Source organism: Eptesicus fuscus, chromosome 15, assembly GCF_027574615.1.
Source record: "Eptesicus fuscus isolate TK198812 chromosome 15, DD_ASM_mEF_20220401, whole genome shotgun sequence".
Classification (NCBI taxonomy): domain Eukaryota; kingdom Metazoa; phylum Chordata; class Mammalia; order Chiroptera; family Vespertilionidae; genus Eptesicus; species Eptesicus fuscus.
The window spans coordinates 32,766,330-32,791,175 of record NC_072487.1 but is presented as its reverse complement, the minus strand read 5'-3'; the positions used below and the strand labels follow the sequence as shown (position 1 = coordinate 32,791,175).

The following is a 24,846-nucleotide window of genomic DNA, read 5'->3' as shown; positions in this document are numbered from 1 at the left end:
GAGGGAGAGAAAGAGAAACATCAATGATGAGAGAGAATCATTAATTGGCTGCCTCCTGCAAGCCCCACACTGGGGACCAAGCCTACAACCCTGGCATATGCCCTGACCGGGACTTGAACTGTGACCTCCTGGGTCATAGGTCAACCCTCAACCACTGAGCCATGCCAGCATGTCTTCATGTACTGAGAATCCTGAAGTCCCGAGGTGGCCCAGGCCTGTCTGAGAAGCCCTGCTCAAGAGACAAGCAGGTAGAGTTCTGTCCGTGCTATGAGTTGACAGGAGTTGGGTAAATGGTTTCAGGATAAGAAGACAGGACTGCATTTCTTTGAAGTCCCCATTGTTTCCTAAGCCTCTTTGAGGCTCTCAGATTCTGTCCGGTTCTTTACTTGAGTCCATCCAAGGGAGCAGGAGCCTAGCGCTGGCCTCATGTGAGAACCAAGGTGTCACTAGATTGTTTGTGATGTGACTGGGTCTGCAGGTCGGATGTTTGGGGTGGCCGCTATCTGCTAAATCTGGAAGGCATTCTCTGAATACAGCATTTACTTAATGCTGCCCAAAAGATACCCTAGGGCCGTGATCGGCAAACTGCAGCTCTCGAGCCACCTGCGGCTCTTTGGCCCCTTGAGTGTGGCTCTTCCACAAAATACCACGGCCTGGGTGAGTCTATTTTGAAGAAGTGGCATTAGAAGAAGTTTAAGTTTAAAAAATTTGGCTCTCAAAAAAGAAATTTCCATCGTTGTACTGTTGATATTTGGCTCTGTTGACTAATGAGTTTGCCGACCACTGCCCTAGGGGTTCTTTGCGATCTTGTGGCTGGAATAATTTTTATCCTCCCTCTGCCTATTTCCTCTTCCCAGCCCCAGACTGCTTTTACCTGCCGTGGTGTACTCATTTGCCTCTTCTCATTTGGATGAGCCATGGTTTCCATTTCCCCCTTGGTGTCCCCATGCAGCTTCCTTATGCCACAGGGGAAAGAGAGGGGCTGGGTCCATTTCTGCCAAAGTGATCTAAAGTGGACAAGAGACTGAAAAGCTCACTGTACCAGACATCCCGTTAAACTGAGACTCCATTCGCTTCCCCTACATGGGCAGCATTGTACGTTCCAGTTCAGTCCCCCACTCAGGGAGAGCTGGGCGTGCAGTTGGCATCTGAGTTGCCTGAGGAAATGAAAGTCTATTGAATTCAAATGTCATCAGTTTTAATTGTACTGCTGAGAAAAAGAAAAAAATACCAACAAAATGTTTAGCCTTCAGCTTGACTTGCCTCTTTTTTTAAAATATTTTTTTATTCAAATTAACAAGATTATAAAAATAAAGTTTATGAGCCCTGGCCAGGGGTGGCTCGGTTGTTTGGAATGTTGTCCCGTGCACCAAAAGGGGGCGCCAGGTCAGGGCACGTCCTCAGGTTGCAGGTTTGATCCCCGGTCCGGGCACACACAGGAGGCAGCCTGTTGATGTTTCTCTCTCACGTCGCTGTGTGTCTCTCCCTTTCTGTCTCTAAGATCAATTAAAAAAAATAATAAAAATCAATTGAAAACGTTTATGGATAGTTAGGTTCTATATACAAGTACTTTCTTACATTGTGGCTATCTCCTTAGGAACATTGGAATGAATAGGGATTTTTGAAAAGGTTTCTAGTCATCGGCCAGGGCAAGACTGGACATGCTACCAGTTAAATACTGTACGGTCTGAGTTTGGGAGGAACGCTAGCAAGATGTCACTAGTATTGTGTGTTCTGTGTTGAGGTGGTAGGATCATGTATGAACCTGCAGTTGTTGGTTTTTTCCCCCCCTAATAATATTTAGAGAATTTGATTTATTTCCAGGGACTTTTTTTTTTTATTGTTGTGGTAAAATACACATAACGTAAAACTTACTATTTTAACTATCCTAAGTGGACATTTCAGCACGTTGCTGTACCACCATCACCACTGCCCACTCCAGAACTTTTTCATCATTCCAGACTGAAATTCTGTCCTCAATAATCAATTACTGCATTCCCCCCTCCGTTTAACCCTTGGTAACCACTGTTGTCCTTCCTCATAGAAGTGCAGTCAGACAACATTTGCCCGGATGTGTCTGGTTTATTTCACCTTAGGGAATTTGAGTTCATCCTTTTCGAACAGGTTGCTTTGGGGGATGGTAATAATCAAAACTTAATCCTTGTCCAAAGCCGTGAGTCTGAAATTCTGTATCCGAAGGGCTGCAGTCTTTATGAAACCAAGTGCCTAAAATGATGCCATTTTGAGCAAGAATTCCATGTTCAATTTTTTTTGTGCTGTTTTTAAATATTCCTATTATAAGAAAGTTTCTCATACATGAAATGTTAAATTTTCTGTAAAATTCCACTTTGTTTTTGTCAATCCTCACCTGAGGATATTTTTTCCCATTGATTTTGTGAGAGATGGAAGGGAGGGAAGGAGAGGGAGAAAGAGAAAGAAACATGGATGTGAGAGACATCAGTTGGTTGCCTCCACACGTACTCCGAGCTGGCTGGGGGAATAGAACCTGCAACCCAGGCATGTGCCCTTGACTGGAACCGAACCTAGGTCCCTTCGGTGCGTGGGCTGAAGCTCTAACCACCTAGCGCACCGGCCAGGGCAAAATTCCACCTTCCGCTGCTGTTGCTGCAGTTGTGGTGGTTTTGAGGATCATTTACCTGTACTCACTGGCTTCTGGGGTCTCACAGGGGCTTGAGTGAAGGTTAAGCTCCCCAAATAATGGGATCAAGTTTAGTGACGTGGGAGTGGTCCCCAGGAAGTGCTGGTACTGACATGACCCAATTCTTGATTGCTCAGCCTTCCACTCTAACCCCACCTCCACCCCCTGTAGCATCTGGCTCTTTGGAATCCTAGAGTTTGAGTGGAGAGGACCCCCCCCCCCCACACACACACACACACCCTCGTAGAGCGAGAAAGAGAACGTGTCCGTGGGCAGAAACGTGATGTTAAAGATCAGAGCTGAGCATCACCGTGCCGCCGCCTTCCCCATTTCACAGCCCAGACGTCTCCCAGGCATTGTCTCGCCGCCTGCCGAGCTGCCCCTTCCCGTTTTCCCCGAGATGGTCTGTTCCGCCGAGAGGGCCGTGCCACGCTGCGCGTGGGCCGGGGAGCCGCCGATGGGGGGCCAGGCAGCCGCCGGGAAACAATGCGCCGGGGACCGGCTCCGGGCTTTTGTTTGCTCGTCCCCGGGCCCCTCCTCACGGTCCTGCGTCGGGCTGCTGCGGGGTTGTGTGCGCTGGGAAGTCGGGCGTCACAGCGCCCCGGCACCCCGCGGGGCCGAGAAGAACGGGGATCATGCCGGCTCTCCGGACCGTCCGCCTCTCCCTCACAGACGTGGTGTGTGTCCGGTGACGGGGGCCCGGCCGGACCCACGTGCGGCCGATCCCGGGTCTGCCATGTGCTCTCGGGCTGCAGAGCGGCTCCTGCACCGCAGCTGCTCCCGCACCTCCTCGCCTGCCTTTGATCAGAACCTACACGCCGCTTCCTTACGAACTCACTGAAGAAGGAGCCCGTCTGTATCTTGTTCTTGCCCGGCCTGTGTCAGGAAAATGTATTCTTAAAAAAAAAAAAAAAAAAAAAAGAAAAAAAATATTTTTTTTTTGAAAGAAAGAGAAAGAAGGGAGGGAAAAGAGGTTGCCATCCAGTGGAGGAAAGAGTAATTCCCAGCCTCATTCAGGAAAAAACGCAGGCTGAAATATGCTTCACTGTTTTAACTTGGCTGGGGCTTTTTTTTTTTTTTTTTTTTTAATCACCAGAAGGGTTTTTTTAGTGACATCCGGAGCCAGAAGGGTGCAGTGCGCCTTTAAGGAAAGAAGCGCCTCACCAAACTTCGCTGTAGTTGTAGCTCGCCGTTTGCGTAGGGCAGGAAAGTGTTAATTTCTTATTTGTACACTTTTTTTCCCCCCCGACTTCCTTCCTATTCACTTCATTAAATCTAGAGGCAGTTCGGCATGGGAGCCGTCTGTATGTTGAATTAGGGCTCGCACTCTTGCGCAACACGTCACCAGTCGGAAACTGGGGGTTTGCTTCTGTGATTTATTTCATTATTGTGCTGGTAAAAGGTTTGGAAGGGAAATCTTTTGGGGGTAGTACTTTAGCATTGTGTAGCAAGTTTTCTTTTTGTGGGCCCCCCCCCCTTCCTCCCTTAGCACTGAGTTGAGTCAGTGGAGCCAGTTGAATAAGTGATTTTTTTTTTTAATTAAAGAACAGTTTTAAATGTCCAAGAATTATTTGACTTACATGCAGGAGTAATCTTACTCCATTCCTTTAAGTGCTAAAAGCACCGGGAAATATTTAGAGAATTGATTTCCATTAGAACAAGACCCTTAGAAATCCCTCTACAACAAGCACTGCATATGGATGTGTTTGGGGTCTTGGGGGAGGAGGGAAGGATGTTTGTAGCTGTCTGCATTCCTGCATAAAAGCCTTACTTTAAGGGGAATAATGGTCAGTACTTTGTGTGTTTCCATGTGAATCCAAAACCTAAATTTAATAAGAATCTGCATGTATTAGCAATTGTAATAAAAATTATTTTACTAGTTCTTTTTGTAGTTTAATTTGTTTTTGCTTTTTAGCTACTTAGATTTAGAGATTTAACAGTCCAGCTATCACTAGCTTATGCTTTGTTCCCCCCCCCCTTTTTTTTTTTGCAAAGTTAAGGGGGGGTGAGAGTAGAAATATTCTTTCACAACTTCCCCCTCTTCATTTATCCCACTGAAAAGAAAAACAATGAAAAATTTTACAGCATGAAACTGAAAGTGAAGTGTCACAGTTGTTTCAGGGTTTTCTTTAAAGAACAGAATAACATATTTTATTAAAATATTTATACTTGAGAACATGCACATTGCTTTTACTGACATGCATTTAATGAAAAAGAAATTCCTTTATTAAAAAAAAATCATCTTAGACTGCTCCAAAACCATGCAGCTTGTTTTATGAAAAACACTAAAATGAGGTTTCAAATACCAAAAAGAAGCATACCTTGTTTTAATTTTTGAAAGTAAATTTGAATATTAATTTGTTTCCTTATCAGCTTAATTGTTAAAATGCAAGTAAGAATCAGGAACTGCCTGAGCTAAAAAAAAAAAAAAAAATCTCTAATTCTGCTGCCTGAAATAATAAGAGGAGAAAAAAAAATATGATAAGTAGTTGTCAATATTAAAACAGGCTGAAGGAGGAAGGCTTCGGGCCTTGTAGTAGGGAGAATGAAACAGCAGATTTGAGTATCCACAATCCTTTCAGTATTAAATTTTCAGTAAAATAAAATTACTTGTATATGAAAACATAGCCTTTCCCCAGCTCTCTTTTTTTTCCTGATCAGCTGATGAAGAGACTAGCAGCTCGCTGCTTTGCTGGCTTGTTAATTTTATCCCCACTAACTGTGATTTCCGATAGCCGGCCTGCTGATAGTGGTAAGGTAAATATCCTTTTTCGTTGCCGTCTTGAAGATTCAGTAGAACTACATCCCAGGCATGTGTAGGTGTGTAACACATCCAAAGCCGGTGTTCTCCGTATTTCTGTGTGCAACTGGGTGCTTGAGAGCAGTACCATTAACTGTTGACAGCCTTGCATGCTGTATTTATTATTAGCATGTTCAGCCTCCAAGATTTGCGGGGCAATTTCCTTTTCTTAATCTTCGCTTAGCTGCAGTGTGTTTAGCTGTATAGTGGGTGTCCTGCTTTTAGGCAAATGAATATTAATGAAATGATGTGGAGCTTTTTTTCTTTTTTTCCTCATAATTCATCAGATCTCGCCTTCTTCATAGTGGTTATCTGAACATTGTTAGGATCGTGATAGAAATTGTCTTTTGATTATTAAGGCCTAGGCTCGGACTGTCCCTTAGGACTCTGTCTGTGTGCATGTTGCTTCTATGGGTTTGCACATGGGAGGATGCATAGAAAACATATTTTAAATGCCACAGGCATTTTTTAACATGCCAGGTTGTTGTGTGTTCTGCACCAGGTTTTCTTCACAAAACCTTTCTTTTTCAGGAGGCATTGTACACAAGTGAAAGAAATTATGTCTGAGCTGTAATCACTCTTTATATTGATTGTTATACTCACATGATCATAAATATTAGCCATGTTTGGTGCTGTGGAGAAATGAAGGTAATTGCCTTATGATTAGAGCTCTTTCAGCTACGAGAAAGGATTGATTAGCATTTGCATACTGGAGGCAATATTGAGAGGCAGGAGGAACAAATAACATCAGTTATTTTGTGTGAGAAGGCAATCTTGAAATATAATTTAAAGGTTTTAAAAAATATCTTTCTTTCTGTGGTTAAATACTCTTATCTGTTGTGGTTTGGGTTTTTGTTTTTTTTCTTTTGCGTTCCCCCCTCCACCCCCACCTCTGTTTTTTTCTTAAGTTTTGAGATTTACCAGGGAGAAAAAAAAAAGTTTAAACTTCTGGGTCTGTCACATGGATCTTTTAGCCATTTATGAACAGGTTTCTTTTATGCCTGGTTGTTTTTATAGCTATTTTATTATCTCTCTGCATTAGTGCTGCTGGCTCTGGTTTAAAGCAAGCGTTGGCAGGTAATTGGAAAAAAAGTGTTTGTTGTCTGTGAGTGTGTGTGTGCTCCATCGGATGGTTTAAGTGCGTTTACAAAGGAATGTGGCTTTGTACCTCTCCCGTTTTCTTGTTTACGAATGGCTATGTTAGAACAAAAATCTGGATGCAATTTTGATTTATGTTGTGAATCATGCATAAATTGATGTAAAAATCTTTAAAAAGAAATGGTCAATGCTTATATGATTGCAGGGATGTATTCTTAAGGAATTTTTTTTCTTCACTCATCCCTTTTTTTTTTTTTTTTAATTATATCTTTTCCTCCCTTACAGTAATGAGACAGTTAAGGTCTTTTTCTTCTATTGAGCCAAAATTTCAATTGGATTCAGTTACCTTCAAACACCTAAATGTACAGATCTTCTCATTTGTCATAGCCTTCTCTACTATTAGTGTTTCAGGCCTTCAGCATGTTTTGCTCATGAAACAGACTTGGGTTAAAGATGTGTTTTATTCAATAATGGTGGTCTTCCCTTTTTCTTCCTACTCCACTGATTGCTGTTAACTTTTATTTTTTGGTTAGTTTGTTTCATTTTATCCTGATTAATTCAAATGCTGTTTGTGTGTATGTATATATTGGTTATCCTCTTGTCTTGAATTTTTCTCCTTCGTTCCCTTTCAACAGGCCATTGAAGACGGCAATTTGGAAGAAATGGAAGAGGAAGTACGGCTTAAGAAACGAAAAAGACGAAGAAATGTGGATAAAGATCCCGCAAAAGAAGATGTAGAAAAAGCTAAGAAGAGACGGGGTCGCCCTCCCGCAGAGAAGTTGTCACCAAACCCCCCCAAACTGACAAAGCAGATGAATGCTATCATCGACACTGTGATCAACTACAAAGACAGGTGAGTGTTTCTCCCCTTCCCCTTGGTCATCTTCACCGAGACCCTCTGCGAGGCCACGTCAGAGCAGGCGTTAAGGTGTGCAGGGGGCTGGTGCATCCTTTCTACTTAGTGTTTTGTGGCTTCCACTCAAAGGTATGTTCAAAATGGCCATTACTGCTGTCTCGTATGATGTTTGATGGCTGTTTGGAAAAGGAGTTTAGATTACAAAACTAAGAAAACAATCTGAACTGGAGAAGGGTTCTTATTCTTATGGGTCTCTGAAATACCATCAGGGATGTGGAAGGATTGAAACCATAGAGTGAAATTATACTTCTGGGTTGAGTTGTTAGAGAAAGAACCGTCCTAGCATATTTAAGGTAAATATTTCATGTTAAGACTCTGTTTACCACCAAACAGGTGCTTCATGGAAGTTACCTCTCCTTCTTCCCTCCCAGCATTCTTGACTGTCTTGTCTGAGCACTTGCTTGAGCCATCTTCTTCTCCCCACTATTGCTATATAGACAGCGTGGGAAAAAGTTTGCCTCTTTTTCATGGAACTTTTGAATGTGAATTTTGAGAAATCTGTCCTGGATACTATCCCCAGACCATTTTAAACCATGAACAATTATTTGAAAACCAAAGCAAAGGTGTTTGAGGGTGTCAGCCCGCTACAGTCGATAATCTAGTTAGGCTGCATTCTGGTTAGTTGATTTGGTTTCCACTTGATAATCACGTGATGCAGTTTTCATGGGACGATCACATCTCATTCCGATGGAAAAAATTGATAGGAAACAAAACAAACATTTTATTTCTCTAAATTGCATATGGTATTAATCATTTTTAGTTAGCAATATACATATATATATCTTTACATTAACTAGTGTTGCTCTGTATTTCTGGAAGTGTTTAAAACGAATAACTAAGTTGTGATTTTAGTTTTTCATTGTGACTTTAGTGAATGTGTTATACCAGGGAGAGAATGTCATTATAAAGATTAAATAGTCAACAAAAGCAAGAAACTTTCAAACATGGGGTTTTATTAAGTTTTTATTATATTATTTATTGTATATTATTATTATTTTTCAGAAGTGGTGACGAGTGAGTGGGAGGAGGTGGTGTGTGAAGGGTACTTTTTCCTCTTTACCGACCAGGTCTTGTTGGTCCCTGCTTCCTATTTTTACTGTCTTCCCCTTTTTTTTTTTTTTTTTTTTTTTTTTTTTTTTTTGCAGAATTCTGAAGTAGCCACTTTTCAAAAGGGGGCAGCCCCGTTATATTGGGTCTGGGTGAGCTACTTATTGACACAGGGGAATGACAGCAATTCAGGGAGGAAAATTTGGCCAGACGTCCATTCTTTTAGTACAGTGAACGGCAAACTTCCTTATAAACCAGGAGTCAGTAACTCTGTCAGGTTTCTATTTACCCCCAGCCCTATGGGGAGGTTTGCAGAAGGCAGGAACAGTTTGCATCCAGGAAGCTGGCTTGGACTATGACGCCTTATTTTATCAGCCCCTGGTTTAAAGAACAAAAACAGAGTATCACTTTGCATATACTTCTAACTCTTCTTGCCCTTTGTCTGTGTCTCTGGCCAGGAGTGCCTGGGTCTTTGACAGGCATCTGGGTCATTACCTGCTGTGCGTGAGGGTAGGGCTGCTGTAGCGCTGAGAACAGCCAAGAAAGTCCTGGGAGGCCAGGCCTGATACTCCAGGGGGATGGCTATCTCCTGCTTCATGGCATGAAAGAGGTCACCAGCCAGTGAACCACAGATGGTTTTATTTCATATTTCACATAGGTTTTTTTGTTTTTGTTTTTTTTAAATAAAACTTGAGAGGTGGTGGTTGTTGTTCTACCCCCTTTTTGAAAAACCTAAATATCTGGCAGCAATCTACCCAACTTTTCCTCTGGCAGCAGCTGCTCAGGGTGAAGGAAGTGGCTGCCGCCTCTGCCGGCTGTCATGCTCTGGTTTGTCATGTCCCCGTCACGTCACGCACTGTCACTCCTCCAGTAGGAGTGCCCGTTACCATGTAGCATCATGCTTTTCACACCTGGCCCCTCCGCTCCTTTATGTCACCTGCTGGCTCCATAGCCTTCGGAGTTTGTGATTTAGGGATGTCCAAGGCTGTGGGCTGGCCACCTTCCTAGAAACCACCCAGAGAGGCATAAGGTCAGGTCACTTAAAAGTCAGCTAGGCATAGTGCAGCAGTTGAGAGCACCAGCTCCTGTCTTGTTGCATATCTAAACAGATAAAAGTGAGGGCCAGTTGGATTTAAGACCTAAATGTAAAAGGTAAAAAAGATAAATCAAGAAAATGATTTTCAAATTTGACTACATCAAAATTTAGAACTTACTAGAGATTTTTTAAAAAACAGTCTACAAGGTATGTTATATATTTTCACCATATACAAAAGGATAATATTTACAACAAATTAAGAATACTTTGTGGCTCAATAAGAAAGATAAAAGCATTCTGATTTAACTACGTGTGTTTGAATCCTAATGCTAGCATTTCCCGGGGGTGGGGACAGGGGTTGGGGGCGGGGAGGTGGTGGTGAGCAATTTACTTAACCTTCCGGAGCCTCGCTTTTCTTATCCACAAAATGGAATAATTACTCACCTATCTCTAGAGGTGTTAGAGGATTTGATGAGTGAATACAGCCCAAGGTTTTTGGACAGTTTAATAAGTAATAATTAGCCTTTCAGACTATGTATAACGAACCACGGGGGTGAATGGGGCTCGGCGCACAATAAAGTCGGTGACCTTGCTGACAGGCTTTCCATCTTTTTCTGTCCAGAAAACACACTTTCTGTGGGACTGACTATTAAGTCTTTAGATGTGTGGTAGTGGAAGGATAGTTAAATACTTCAGCATGCAGACATTGAGTAGTTCCCACCCTACACACCCTCTGGTTTTATTTATTTTACCTTTCCTTTGAAAAGTACCCCTCTAAGGTCCATTCTGTTAGCTCCCACATTTTTGGTACATGCTGGGGAATATGCATGAAATTTCCCACCACTGCGTGTTTCATGTACATTTCATGTCAGTAACCCTCTAGAAAAAGCACTTATTCTATTTATACTTTTTTTTTATTTCTCTTACCAAACTTGGTGCTCAAGTAGGAGGCACTCAAATTAGGAGGGCTGTAATTAGATATGTTGTCATATTTTTGGTTGGATTTAGAAAACGCTGCTGGGAAATGTACCTCTCCATGTGCTCAGATTTTTGCACCCTTAAAGTCAGCTACTAATATAGTAACTCAACCTGCCTGGGAAGGAAGTACCACCTGTGCTAACCTGCCTCCCATCACCCCCGTCCATGTGAGAGCTCTGTTAGGGGTGCAGAATAGCAGTGTAGTAGGTAAGACCTGCCATCTATATTTAATTGATATATAAGAACTAATTATCTCTCGTGAGACAGTTTCTCACTGCCCCCCTCCCCCCAACATTCTTCCATGATTCTGGGACAGATGTAACTTCTTTTAAATAAAGGACTAGGATGATGTACGCATCTGTTGATTGCCTTTGTTTTCAGCACCAGGTCTCATTTTAAAATGTCACCCCAAAGAGCCAATATTGTGTGGTTCGTCTTTGTAAAGGCTTTCTGCAGTGGTTGCTGTTAGAGGTAGCGCTGGTCTGCTGCTCCCCGTTCCCACCTCCCCACCGTTTATTTCCCCAAACAGAAAACTCTCTGGCAATTAGTATCAGAAGGCTTTGCTCTGACTTGTTAAGCATGCTTTGTTTTCTGTTTATATAGGAGACTTTTAAAACCATATTCTCAGTTTATGTGATATTTATACTAAGACTATTTCTTTTCTTTCTTTTTTTATCGTTAAGACGATTTCTTTGAAAATGAATTCAACCTGATTTGCATCTGTACCCTATGAACCTTGTCCCCGGGATGAGATGTAGAATATGATGCTGAAGAGTAGGGTCGGGTAGAACTATTCCAAGTCTAGAGACGTGGCTTATAGTGTTGACCTGAGAAAAGAAAGATTCCCAGAGCGATTCTTAATGTTGGGAGGGGTTTGATCTCTACCTGGTCCAACTTCCCACAACCCATCTGTCGTCCAGCCTCAGTGTGGACATGCCAGCATTAGCTCCAGTGTTAGGAGACAGGCCACCTCTGAACACAACTGCCATTTCCTGTATTAAGATGGATTCAGTCCCCTTACTTCTGTTTGTTCTACTTAGACCTTCAGATAGTCTAAGAAATGTCCTTTAAAACATCTGTAAACACATTCACCCCAGGACATCCTTCTTCAGGCTGACACACCTCACCCCGCTATCTGGGGGTACCTACACTTGCACCACCCTGGTCCCCGCCTTCGGCACATTCCGCTTTCTTAGTGTCCCATTTAAAACGTGGCACCCGGAACTTCACATGTGTTCTGCGGGCTAATTGCAGGGTGGTTAGCTTTCTTATTCTGAACACCAGGATTCTGTTAACATAACTCAAGAGGGTGTTAACTTCTTCCCGCAACTTTGACACAGAGTTAACTCACGGTGAACATGTGACTTGTTGGAAAACTCCTCCTTACCCAAACACGCAGACAGCTCTTTTCTCACTGGAATGCTGTATTTCTTTTCTTTTCTTTCTTTCTTTTTTTTTTTTTTTTGAACCTGCATGTACTGATATTATTCTTATCCCCATGCAGTTCCAATTAACTGACTTTTTTGTTTTCTCATTCTAGTCTACTGATAGAACTCTGAATTTTTGTGCCTTTAAAAAAAAAATCAAGTTTACTTCCTTGTCTTCCTTAGTTTCATTGGTCATCTGAAGATTTGCTGTAGACTATTGCTGAAAAATTGCTAAAAGGCAAAGGACAGGTCTCTATATCATGCCCCCGAAAATCACTTCAGGTTGACACGAATTTATTAACCAGCAATCCTTAAAGTTGATTAGCCACCTGTGAACCCACATGACCATGCTGTCACATCACCCACATTTATCTCCTTTCTCAAGGTTATCAAGAAGGGCTGAAACCAAGACATAGCACATGTATGGCCTCTCCAATCTATCCACTTAGAATCCCCGCTGAAAGAAGGAAATGAGGTTAGCTTGCCATCTCTTTTTCTAAGAGACCCCCTACTGGTCCTTAATGGTATTATTTATCTTCTCTAAATAGCCCGATGGCATCTTGAGTAATTTTTCCTAAGTTTTTAGCAAGGGTACATACACTTCAAGCAGAGCAGTCTCCAGTTCCTTTTCTCCTTTTGAACTGGGGACATTGGCTTATCTCGATTCTTCTGATTCCATTTCTGCCCTCTGGTCTCTTAACCATTATTAGCAGGAGCAACCTACACACTGTCTCGGGATGTAATTAGTTTGCAACTGGACACTTGAAGAACGCATTTGAAGGGTCTTGATAAGCTTTCTATCCACTCTCCTATCAGTAGCTTTTGTTCAACCTTTATTATGCCTTGCTTTTCAAATCCGAGCATTGTTCTCCTTCCCAAAGAATCTGGAATCGGCATATGAGGTCACTGTCACCTCCTCCCTCCATCAATTGTTTGAAGACTTGTAGGAGGAGTGTTTCGTGAGGCCTGGGCCTGCTTTGCGAAGGGTTTGGGCTTCAGGTCCACCAGCTTTGAGAAAGCACACAGGGAAGCAGTGGGAGAGGCGGGCACTATCTGCCTGGCCTGTCTGATTGGACACAGCCCTGGTAACGTAGTAGAGTGGCAGGGGTGACAACCACAGGACTTTGCTCTCCCTCGGGCTCTTCAGGCTCAGCTCTGTTTCCTGCACATGGACTGTCTTCTTGCCCCTCGTTTTAGTAAGCCCAGATTCTACCTAAGAAGGTAGCAAGCCTTAGCTTGTTCTGAGTCCTACCTAGCTCTTTTCGTGTTGTAGAAAATCATTCATTTATTGCATTCTCCCTCCCCTCTCCCCTCCCCATTTCCAGCCCTCTATTGCTCAGTAGGGCCAGAGGTGCTTCCTTGCCTCCGTGGGCTCACCATGTGGTGGGATGGCCCTCCTAGCCCATGTCACTGAACAGGCAGTAGACTGGGGAATTCAGGGAAAGGAGGGGGGGTCATGTGAGTCCATTATATGAGGCTACAATGACATCTCATGTTCATGGTCACTTTTAGGGGGAAAATGACGTATATGGACTCATTTAATTCCTATAGATGCTGAAAAGGCATTGGTTAGCATTTCTCTCGTTTTGAAGTAAAGCTTACTGCTATTTTGAAGGCTCACAGGTAGTCAGCTCATTCTTCAGAAGGAATGGACTCTTATGAAAAAGCATTGCATTGTTCCAAGATTTTTCTCCCAAGTGCTTTACCTGGAGTGCATTTAGGTGCTTGCTGTGTGAAAGGCTTTCCCACGTTGATCTTCATCCCGAGGCTTCATGAGATAGACTGTTCGTACCAGTCCATGTTGTCTTTTTAAAACAGACTTGTAGTAAATACATTCTTGAAGCCACATCCATACCATTATGTAATATTCTTTTTTGTCGCGTTGGGGTTTTTGTTTGTCCTTTTTTTTTTTTTTTGCGCCAAGCCAGTCAGATTGCTGACCTGCTGGGTAGGTGTGTCCCCAGGTACTCCTTACCAGCCCCATTGAAAATTCTTCTGCGGGGATTTCCTTGGTTCAGAGCCTCACATACCCAGTGAGCTGTCACTTCTGTTACTCTCAAACCGCAGAACCATGCCCATCTCTCCTCAAAACGATTTGCATTGTGGTCTGTAGGATGTCTCAGAGTTCTGTCAGTCATTCGCAGGTTTCTCTTCCTTCACTCTTACACTTTCGGAGGCGGCACAGTCTGTTTTGGCTTCTGTATCCCCTTGGTTAACACCGTCATCAATTCAATATCCCCCAAGTGCAATGATAAAAGCATTTCCCATTCCGTAACTTACTCCTAACATGCACTCAGATACCAGGTTTCCTCCACACACACGCATCTCCCCAGCGCACCCCTCCTCTGCCTCCTGGCACACTGTCTCCCTCAGGCCCCTCCCCCTCCCATTGTTGGCCCGGCCCGGGACAGCATGTCCTGCCTGAGTCCCCCGTCTCCAGTCCGCCCGTCATGCCGCCTTTCTCCTGGACACTTATCTGAGCATGTCACACTGTTACTCAGGAACTTCCAGCAGCTTCCCATTGCACATTCCAGCAGCCTGCCTGATGATCCGACTTCTACCCTGGGAAAGACCGTCTCCCACCATCTGGCCTAGCGACCTTTCCAGCTTGGTTTTCCTGCATGCCACCCCTTCTGTTTCAGACATTCCAGCTACTTCTCCGTAGCCTGCACTGCCCCTGTGCTTCTCTGTCTGGGCTTCGCCCGCTCTGCACTGCCTCCGCTCCCCTAGGGCAGCGCTGGCAGCGGCTCTAAGGAGGGATGGCTAAGCCATGCCTGGGCCGAGTAAGCAAAAGGGCCCTAGGGTAAGATCTCGATGGGGCGGGGGTGGGGGTGGGGGTTCCCTCAAGATTTGTCACACCTGCCCTAACCGGTTTGGCTCAGTGGATAGAGCGTTGGCCTGCGGACTGAAGGGTCCCAGGTTCGATTCCGGTCAAGGGCATGTACCTTGGTTGCTGGGCACATCCCCAGTAGGGGGTGTGCAGGAGGCCGCTGATCCATGTTTCTCTCTCATCGATGTTTCTAACTCTCTATCCCTCTCCCTCCCTCTCTGTAAAAAATCAATAAAGTATATGAAAAAAGAACTTAAAACAGATTTGTCACACCCGTCAGCCCCCACACAAAGGGACACACCAGCACAGCCGCTTCCAAACCCTCAGCGGAAGAGGCTCCCTAGAACTCCCAGAAAGGACCCCAGGTGCTGCCTTCTGGTCACTTCCCGTTGAGGGTCATTGGCTCCGTGAGCTGTTGGAATGGAATAGAGTTCTGGGAAGTAGAGCCCACTCCCTAGGTGAGGTTCAGAAACCGGGGTTGGCAGTTGTTTGGGGCTCCCACCACTAGTATGTGCTGGTGCCGTCACCACCGACGGCCTCTGTTCAGTGTTTAGGATAACGTTCTGAGGTAAGTATTATCCCCGTTTGCCAATGAGGAGCTAGACTGGGATAAGCTAAAGCTGCTTTCCTGTGGTCTTCCATCTCCCCTCCACCCCTATCCCCACCCCGTCCCCCACTGCTTCTGGAACAGCGGATGGAGTGTGCGTCCCAAAGGCCACACAGAAGGTGTGGAGGGAAATGGGACCCGAGTAGTAGGCATTTCCGTGTTTGAGAGAAGCTGGAAAAGTCCCAAAGAAGGTAGAAAATCCCCCCCCACACACACACACAGTTTCTGGAGAAGTATATATTTTTCCAGAATGAGGTTCCAAACATAACCTTCCTGTGAGGTGGGCAAGGCAGGTAGGTGAGGCGACTGAGGCTTGGAGAGCGAAATGAATGACCCCAGGTCGCCCCACCTAGGAGGCAGGAGCCAGGCCGGGACGGGTACCCAGGTCTTCTGACGCTAGTGTTCTTTCTACTCTACCACAGGTGTAACGTGGAGAAGGTGCCCAGTAATTCTCAGTTGGAAATAGAAGGAAACAGGTCAGGATCTGTCTTGTATTCCCGTGTCTCTAAATACAGGTATCCCTACGCCAAACCGGCCGATTCCCAAGGAGTCGGACACCGACCTCTCCCTCCAGCCGCCTCCCGGGGGCCCCTCCTCGGAGCGCGGGGTGGAGGCGCAGCTATGCCGGAACACCCGCTGTGGCTTCTGGGGTCGTGGGCAGCGTTCCCATGTGGGGTGTCCGTTCTCTGAATGCACGTCTGGCCCAGGCGTCCCCAGCACCTCAGCCGTGGGTTTCTGCGGCCTCCCCCTCCCTCCGAGCGCAGCTTCTGCCTCTCCGCCTGCGGGCCTCTCCCCTCTGTGCTTTGGAAGCTCCGCGGGGAGCAGCGTGGTGCTTGGGGCTCCCGCGGTGGGTGCAGTGGTGGGTGCGCTGCGGCGGGCGTTCTGCAGTGAAACCCTGGCTGGGTCGGGCTCAGGGTGTGACTTCTGACTTACCTGCCGCCTGAGGTCCCGAGTGTCCTGAGCCAGCCTGTAACCTTTGTGTGCCTTTGCTTCTGTCCGACGCAAAGTAGAAATGCTTTTCTCCTAGAGATCCTGTGGGAACGCGATGGTGTCGGCTGAGAGGGATTTGCATGATGTGCCAGGGTTGGGAGTTGTTACGAAGATACTGGAAGTAACATTTCTTTTCCCCTTTCAGTCAGCCTGTACCTTTAAGAAAATACCAATATGATACTTAACGTCTCTATTCCACTTTTGTCTAATAATGTCCTTGATGGCATCCCCCTCCCCACTAGGTTAGGGTCCCATTTAGGGCCAGGAGGAAAAAGACCGGAAACATCCTGAGTTTCAGGATGAAGACCGAACACCAGCTGTGGCATTGTCCTGTGCAGAAGGAGGTTAAACGTGGGGGTGACTTGTACCTACCCACAGTCTGTGTGGAGGTGAAACTATTGGGCAAGATTGCCGCGCGCCCCCACCCCCCGCTTTTTCCCCCTGTTTGTGTTCAGTAAATATTGGTCAGTCCCGGAAGCCAGACACACCACCCATGGAGTGTACTGAGACATCAGTTGTGCTCTGTTTTTGCCACTATAACAGAGAACTCGGTTTGGGTTTGAATTTTGGGATTGAAACAATAAATACTTGACTTTATTATGTGGGCAGTTTAAATAATGAACCAACATGGGTAAACACCTCTACCCCACCACGTAGAAAGGAGGCTTTCAGGTCTAAATGGTACTAAACACCCAGCCCAGGGAACAAGGACAGATAGCTCTCTTTCCCTTCTTCCATCAGCATGGCCATGTGACCATGGCAAGTGGATTAATAACCACTTTAAAGGGTATTGCAAGCCTCCAGTGTCATGCCTGGGCTTTCTGAGGAGACGCCGTGACTGCAGGTAGTTGGGACCTAGATAGATAAATGCGTCTTTACGGAAGACGTGTGTGAGCTGTGCGTTCCAGAGCCATAGCAAGGGGCTGGGGTTTGCTTCCTCGGGCTCTGGGTCTCTTTCGTCCTTGACTCTCGCATATGCTGCCTTTCCCCATTAGCCTGAGTTTGCACGTTGGGAGGTTGTATTCTGATGAACACATTTTTAAAATTATTTTTTAATTCCTTTCTTCGTGTGTTCAAAGGTACTGAGCATTTTCTGTTCAATCCCTGTGCAAGTGTTGAGGATGGGAGAGAAATGAAAGAGCTCTATAAAGTAATAATGGATACAGAGTATGAGATATGTATATGTATATGTATATGTATATGTATATGTATATGTAAGGGGGGGAGGGGAGGAATGGGGCAGGGATAGGGAAAGCTTCGAGGGGGAATTCCCCCAGGAGACCGTGGCAGGGAGGAGGAGGCAAAGGTACTCAGGCCCCTGTGTGCAGGCACCTGTGGAAGATGGGAAAGCAGGACCCTTTTAGGGCCACACAGACCTCAGTAGGACTGGGCCATCGGGCACAAGGGAAGAGGGACATAGCATGGGACGGACTTGGTAGTAGGTAAGATGACGAGAATAAATCCTTAGAGGTGTGATTGACAGGACTTAGGGGCAGACTAGATGTGAGAGGAGGAAGATAACTTGGATCTCTGTCCTGAGTGGTAAGTGAATGTGGTGTCATTTACAGAAATGCAGGTGAAATGAAAATGTGGCATATGCATGCCTCTGTGTGTGTGTGTGTGTGTGTGTGTGTGTGTGTGTGTGTGTAGCTACCCAGCCCCACATACTCCATCCCAGGAAATCTAAATTCTCTCCATAGCTATTAACAGCCCTTGACGTTGTGATTATGTTGTTAGTATTGACTGTCCCTTCAGGACCAGCCAAGAAACTCTTTTAGACAAAATTTATTTTTAGCAGTGCTGGCACCAGACAGTCCGTATTTCTTTAAATGCGGGAGAGGGGCTGTGACTTTGGAGCTCAGGCCCAGGCACTTTGCACTTAACACCCTAATTAGATTATAGAGAAATGGCCATGAAACAGCAATGTGACCCAGTGGATACACCTTTCCTGTAGCTTCTTGGAAAATTCCCAGTGCAGTTAGAGGCTCTGAGTGTGAAGTAACCTGGTGAACTTTGTTCAATCCAGTGTTTCCCAAACTCATTTGACCAATGAAACCCCCCTCCCCCCCCCCCCCCAAACACACACCCTTTCAAGGAACACTGTTAGCAATCCATTAAGCTTACTGTGTTCCACGGATGACACTTTGGGAAGTGTTGACTGTATGCTCAGTAGCTGCATTTAGTCCAGAGAGAATCTGCTCAGGGAGACCTGGATTCTAGCACTTTGTTTTGCCCTCATTACAAATAATGACACTTTCCAGGTATTTGCTGGAATAGACTTCTTCGACCCCTGGTGACTTGACACTTACTTATGTTGCTCAGCCAATTATACCCGCATCCAGCAGGTGGGCAGGCCACAAGTCAACTTGGTTTGTTTGCTTTCCGTGGGGCCAGAGGCCTCCCCCAGGCTTCCGGCATTAGCCTGGCCCAGAAGCGCAGGGTCTCTGCCTCTCCAGGCTGCAGGCCCATCCCAGTAACTGTGGTGTCATTTACATGAATGGCCTCTCCGGAGGGAGGGGAAGGAGTCCCAGCTGGAAATAACTCATTTTCTTACTGTCGTATAAACTGTCTTCACCACAACAATTCTGCAAGTGTTTTCCTCAAAAATGGATTGCACTGAAAGATGACAGTTACTGGGGCATCTACGGGAGTGGGCAAAAGTAGGCCTACAGCTGTTTGTACGGAAAACAATACAATAAATAGTAATATGAGAATAAATTGTTTTCTGTGCTCACAACTGTAAACCTACTTTTGCCCGCCCCATGTGTTCTTGTATATTCATGGGGCGAGGGGGATTCATTCTTTTAGAATCACACCTCATAGGTCTTCCTGACGAACTTACTCAAAGGGCCATTACAGGAGAAAGCCTGCTGTGACCCACCCCTTCCACAAAGTGACGCCTGGGGTTTACCGCTCATGTGTACTAGTAGAAGCATTTGATTTTGTTTGCCTGCAGAAGCTTTATGCTTTCGGGTTGGGTCACAATTCAGCCCAAATCTTGGAAGCATCTTTTTACCTTGATGAAGTAGAGGCCCAGGGTGAGATCAGAGGACCGAGCAGGCCGTGGAAGGGAAGGTGGGTCCTCACCTTTTGGAAGGAGGGCGTCCTCTGAGTGACGCCCAGATCTACAAGTTGAGGTGACGGAAGTTGGCCGAGTAGCTGACCAAGGACACAGCAGGCCTTCAGCTGTCACTTTGGACAGGTGGACAGTGAGAAGGCTATACCGGTACCTGCTGTTAGGAAATGTTAAGTGAGAAAAAGAGAAGCATCTAGATGTCCTGAGTCACTATTTCTGAAAAGTCAAGTGATAGATGATCTAACTTCTCAAATGTCTCCTCAAAATGCTTAACTAGACAAGCAAACAGGTGATACTCTGTGAACCCAAGGTCCTGCTGAGCACCTCTGATTTGCAGTAATAAGTTCAATGATAGGATTCTGAATAGAAACTACATAGTAGATTCTGACCGTTGCAATATATTAAAAATTTACATAGAATGATTCTGTTCTATTTTTTTTTGGCTTTGTATGGTAGAGTGAAAAGGTGCTAATTGGTGAAATGGGATGTTCATGCTGATATAAATAAGGGTGGGGCACATGCCCCTTAGCATTTCTCTGGAAAAAACCAGATTAGACTTTTGACTTAATAGCATGTTTTCAAAGAAGGTAACCCAATAAGTGTTTGAGACCTACTTTATTTATGGATGATAATATGGTTCCAAATTACAATAGGTTGTAAGTCTTTATTTTTTTCTTAAGTAAGACTACATTATTTGTTTATTTATGCTCTGGCATATAGTTAATGCCTTTTTAAAAACCTCGTTGAAGTTGTTCTGCATTTAAAATGTGATATCCTATGTGGGTGTTTTTTGTGGGGTTTTTTTTTCAGTGAACGTTGTCATAACAAGTATTCTTTAAGGCACATAATTTTAAAATACATAATTATGGACTCTACATATAAAATTATATATACACATACATGTATATAATTATGTGTGTGCATAGACACATGTAAAATATCTATCCATAAGATATATATGCATCTACATTTGTAGCTGAGAGTGGATTACCAAAAGCAAAACCATGCTTCCCAGCGTGATTGTATTGAAGGCTCTTGATACAGCCTCGGTGCTTTCCTCCTTGAGCTGACCGCGCCCCTGTGGTCTCCTTACATCAGGCTTTATCTTGCACTGACCGGATGCAGCCTTATTTCTGTTGACAACTCAGGCACATCGTATACCTACAGTCCTTAACATAATGCTTGGTCATTTTTACACCCACCAGTTCCACTACCAGAAGCAAGTCTGCCCCCTCCATTCTGGTTGCTGTTTATCTCATATATGCTTCAAGAGTCTTGGAGGTCAGATTTCCAAGCTTGTCAGGAATTACCATCCGTCAGCACCCAGTAAGATTCAGAGGAGAGAGAGCAGCAGTGAATACGGAGTGCAGGTGCAGGTGGTACCTAATTTGGGGCTGGCTAGGATGTCAAGGGTCTTTCTGGTTAAGTGGGGTGCTGCTCTGATCTGAGTGCATGTGTAAGTGACATGTATTAAATAAATCTCCCAGGAATCTGACTCCGAAAAGCGGCAGCTTGCTTTCACCTACTAGCCTCCAATGTTGACCCAGTTTTATAGTTGTTCCCTCATGATTTCCTGGGTTGGATTCCTTTAGGACTGTAATAACTTTTCTGTAAAATTCTTCCAACTCCAAGTGGTCTTCTAAACCATGACATCATTTTCTTAGGCAAGGTAGCCACGTTTTTACATTCATTAAATAAAACCTATCTCAACTTTAGTTAAAATCTCTTTTTCACAAGTAGCTATTGGAAATGCTTGTCAATAGATTAGCTTGGGCAGATAAAAAGAAAAACCATAAAGCAGCAAAAAAAAAAAAAAAAAGAGAGAGAAAAACTCACCCAATATCATATTTTCTTGGTTTGGGCTTGTTGGAAAGCCATAATATTTTAAAAGAGTCAGTTTCCCAGGTGGCATTTCGGTCTTCTGCTCTCTTCCAACTACACCTAAACTATAATCAGAAGTAAAGTCGATGCAGATGTAATGTTTATAAGGTGTACAGTCATTTTAGAATCACAGTAATATAGACATGAAACTATTGCTATTGGGTTTGTGGAGGTAATGGGAGAAATATTGGTTCCCAGATGAGGCATAGCAGAGTAAATCGAGAAGGGGCGGGGGAGGAGAAAGCTATACATGCAGAGAGAGAGAGAGAGAGAGAGAGAGAGAGAGAGAGAGTGTGTGTGTGTGTGTGTGTGTGTGTAAGTTATACAGGCAGGGTTTCAAACCAACATGAGACCAGGGGCATGTCGGGCTTTAGCATCTCACAGCATGACACCGTGGCCCTGTGGCCCTGTGGCCCTGGCCTCTGTGGAGAGAAGCTGTGCTTGCCCACCAGCACCAGGAAATTCTGTTAAGTGCAGTGGGTTCCTTTAAATTTTTATTTCAGGTTACGCTTTGCCCCCTCCCCCCCACCTTATGTCTTATCAGGGTCACGTTTCTTATTTTGTGATAGATCACTGTGTAAAGTAGATCTGAAATTACAGGCCATCAGTGGAATCCTTTTTTGGAGGAGGGGAGTGGGTATCACTTTTGTGATGGGAAGCAATTTATACTTAGGCCTCAAATTGTGTAAAATGACATAATGGAAAATACCTTGGGGGTAGGTAGGGTAAGCGTTTCAACTGAAAAGGAGCACCTTCTGCAAACCACTATACAATTAGTCCATTGTTCTGTACTTTAAAAAAAAATACATAACTTTCCAGCACTGGGGGGTGGAAAAAAGCACTTGAAAAGGTATATTGAAAAAGCCTTTGCTCAGCTTAAGTTGATAAAGAAATGCCAAGAATTCAAAACTATCAGGCAGCTGCACTTCCACTTCTTTCTTATTTTTTTCCCCCTTTACTTGAGGGAAAAAATACGTTAACTGCAGCGATTCCTTAGCGAGTGGTCACAGCGACTCGGTGCGTCCTGTAGGTTATGTGCTCCGGGACCGCCTGGCATTTCCTCCTGCGCTGCCCGTCAGACCCACGGCCTCGGATAGGGCAGGGCAGGGTCTGACTGCAAGGAAAACGCTCCCACCCTGTGTGGAGGAGGCGGAGGAACACACGTGGAGAAATTAAGTTCTGAGCCGTGAGGCACCGAGAGTTAGTTAATACTGGGGAGAATTTCTTTCATTTTTGTAGGGAAGGGCTTCTCGATTCTGGATGGATAATGAGGTATTTGAAGAGGGGAAATGATAGAGACCCTTCCAGCCACGGAGTGAGAGATGGGTCAGTTCTGGAGACTTGGAATTAGTCATAAAGTAGTGTGTGTGTGTGTGTGTGTGTGTGTGTGTGTGTGTGTGGCCATGGTACTTGTGGGTACACAGGGGAGAGGCTATATCCTGACCAGGAGAGTCAGGTCAACAGTGCAAGCCGGGTTCACAGAGGAAGAGCCGAGAAAGCCAGACAGCCACAGGAAGACTTCCTTCGACAGCCCGGGTCCTCCGTTCTCAGGAAGGGGGAAAAGGAAGTGGGCTAGGAATGTTTTGAAACAGAATAAATTTGTCTCATTTTACACTGTTGGCCCCAAGTCTCAGAACATTCAGTTCCCTCTCAGGAGCACATGTAACTCTGAACTTGTCTCCTCATAGGGTCCAGAATTTCTGTGAGACATCAGACCAAGACCACTGAGCCATTTTGGCCCTGTTAGCGCTTTCTCGCACCCGTGGTGCCAAGCACTCAGTGGCACAGCTGAAGTGAAGAGGGTGCCCATCACAGGTGGACAAAGCCAAGATGTGCTCCTAGTGTGTCAACAGAAACATGACACCATCTGTTGGCAATGTAGGAAATGACACTGAAGATGTCATGGGGGTCAGGTGTTCAATCCAAGCTTGCAAAGAGGTCTGACTTTTGTATTGTTGCTAGGTGACAGAGAATGCTAATAATAAAGAAGTCGCTGATAGAAATAGAAAAATTCTATAGCATCTATAAATCGCCTTTCAAATATTCCTTTTCAAATAGGTAAAATGTTTCTGTATATAAAATCTCAGAATGGTAGAAAAAGAACAGACCAGAAATTGTGGCCGTATGTTGACGGCGATAGTAAATAAAATGGGTTTTGTCTCATACTGTGCGGTGTACCTTGTGGAGGTACAAATGCATTTCTCAACCCGGGAAGGTGGGGAGGGGGTGCGTAGGAGTGGCTGTGAGTCTGTGTGTGAGAGAATACCTTGATATTCTTACCACAAGAATCTAAAAATCCAATTCCCTATTCCACTATAGTCTTCTTAAACCTCTTTGTTTGCTCCTGATTTTAGTATTCATGAAGCCCATATATGCATTAAAAAATAAAACAGTGACCTAGTAAAACAAAAACTCGCCCATCCCTTTGACAGAAGATTTTCGGTTAATTTATGCAGGCCCCTTTGCACTTCAGCATTTTCCCCCACTGGTTGCTAGGCAACCGTTTGAGTTACTGCGCATGCCTTTTTTATGATAACTGTCATTATGATTATTTTTTAATTATACAACTGGGACTATGGATTAAAACAGCACATTGTCACTCATTCTTTACTGCTGCTTTTAGCATTCTGGCACATTGCTAAAATCGCCTCTGAAATTGACATGGCATTGATTTTCGGTTATTTTTTGATATTTCTGGCTTCACAAAGGAAAGAGAGATGGCATTGCAAGAAAAGCGAGGCTATTGTGAAAAATGGCTATACCATATCCCACCAGCTGTTACTGATCTAGATAAGCCACGTCAGATATTAGGCTTGTGAATCTAAATTATGTATATTTTGTTTTCTTAACCATGTCTGTGTCTAATATTCAATGACGTAAAAAGCTTATATATCACTTTATAGCCTTTTTCTCAAAATTACAAAATGCTAAGCATTTGTTGCTAATCTGCTTTCAAATAAAGCTACCGTGCATTTGGGGGAGGGCACAGCACTCATTCCAGCCGCGTTGGCATCCACACTTGCTAACAGGGTTGTCCTTTTCTGCCCAAATTGCTCCATACACACCGAAGTGCAGTTAGGCGAGATGAAGGGGTTCCTCTGGCAAATAACAATCAAGTGTGTAAAGTACTCTAAAAGGAACAGGACCGAGAAGGTAGACGTCCCTAGATACACATACAGAAAAGCATTTCATTTGCCATTCCAGAGTATATTCAAACCTATTTTCTAAATATAAAATGAATTTGAAGACAAAGGAATATGGGAATAAAGTCTGGTGTGTGTGTGTGTGTGTGTGTGTGTGTGTGTGTGTTTTATCGTCTCAATTATTATTCACTTGAAAAACGAATGTTGGTTGAAAGGGGCATTTTAAATTTTCCTATCCAAATGAAAAGAGAATTGCTCTGGAGGAAATCCACAGCGGACTTCTCGTGTCGGGTGCGCGGCAGAAGTGGGGACCTAATGGTACTTCCGTGTGATTTTGAAGTTCGCGGAAGAGGCGTTG

At 44.5% G+C, this 24,846-nt stretch overlaps 1 protein-coding gene across 4 annotated transcripts in view; it reads left to right on the top strand.

Moving 5' to 3' along the window:
* SMARCA2 (SWI/SNF related, matrix associated, actin dependent regulator of chromatin, subfamily a, member 2) overlaps nucleotides 1-24,846 on the top strand; it is a 182,252-nt gene that overhangs the window by 146,424 nt on the left and 10,982 nt on the right. For 2 of the 4 annotated variants that reach the window (XM_054727540.1, XM_054727541.1), the window contains exons 28-29: nucleotides 7,193-7,410; nucleotides 15,821-15,874. In XM_054727540.1, the coding sequence (XP_054583515.1) occupies nucleotides 7,193-7,410; nucleotides 15,821-15,874 (272 nt within the window). Of the gene's footprint in view, nucleotides 1-4,173; nucleotides 5,417-7,192; nucleotides 7,411-15,820; nucleotides 15,875-24,846 lie in introns of those variants that run through there. The other 2 variants (XM_008144974.3, XM_054727542.1) reach the window with 2 other exon arrangements.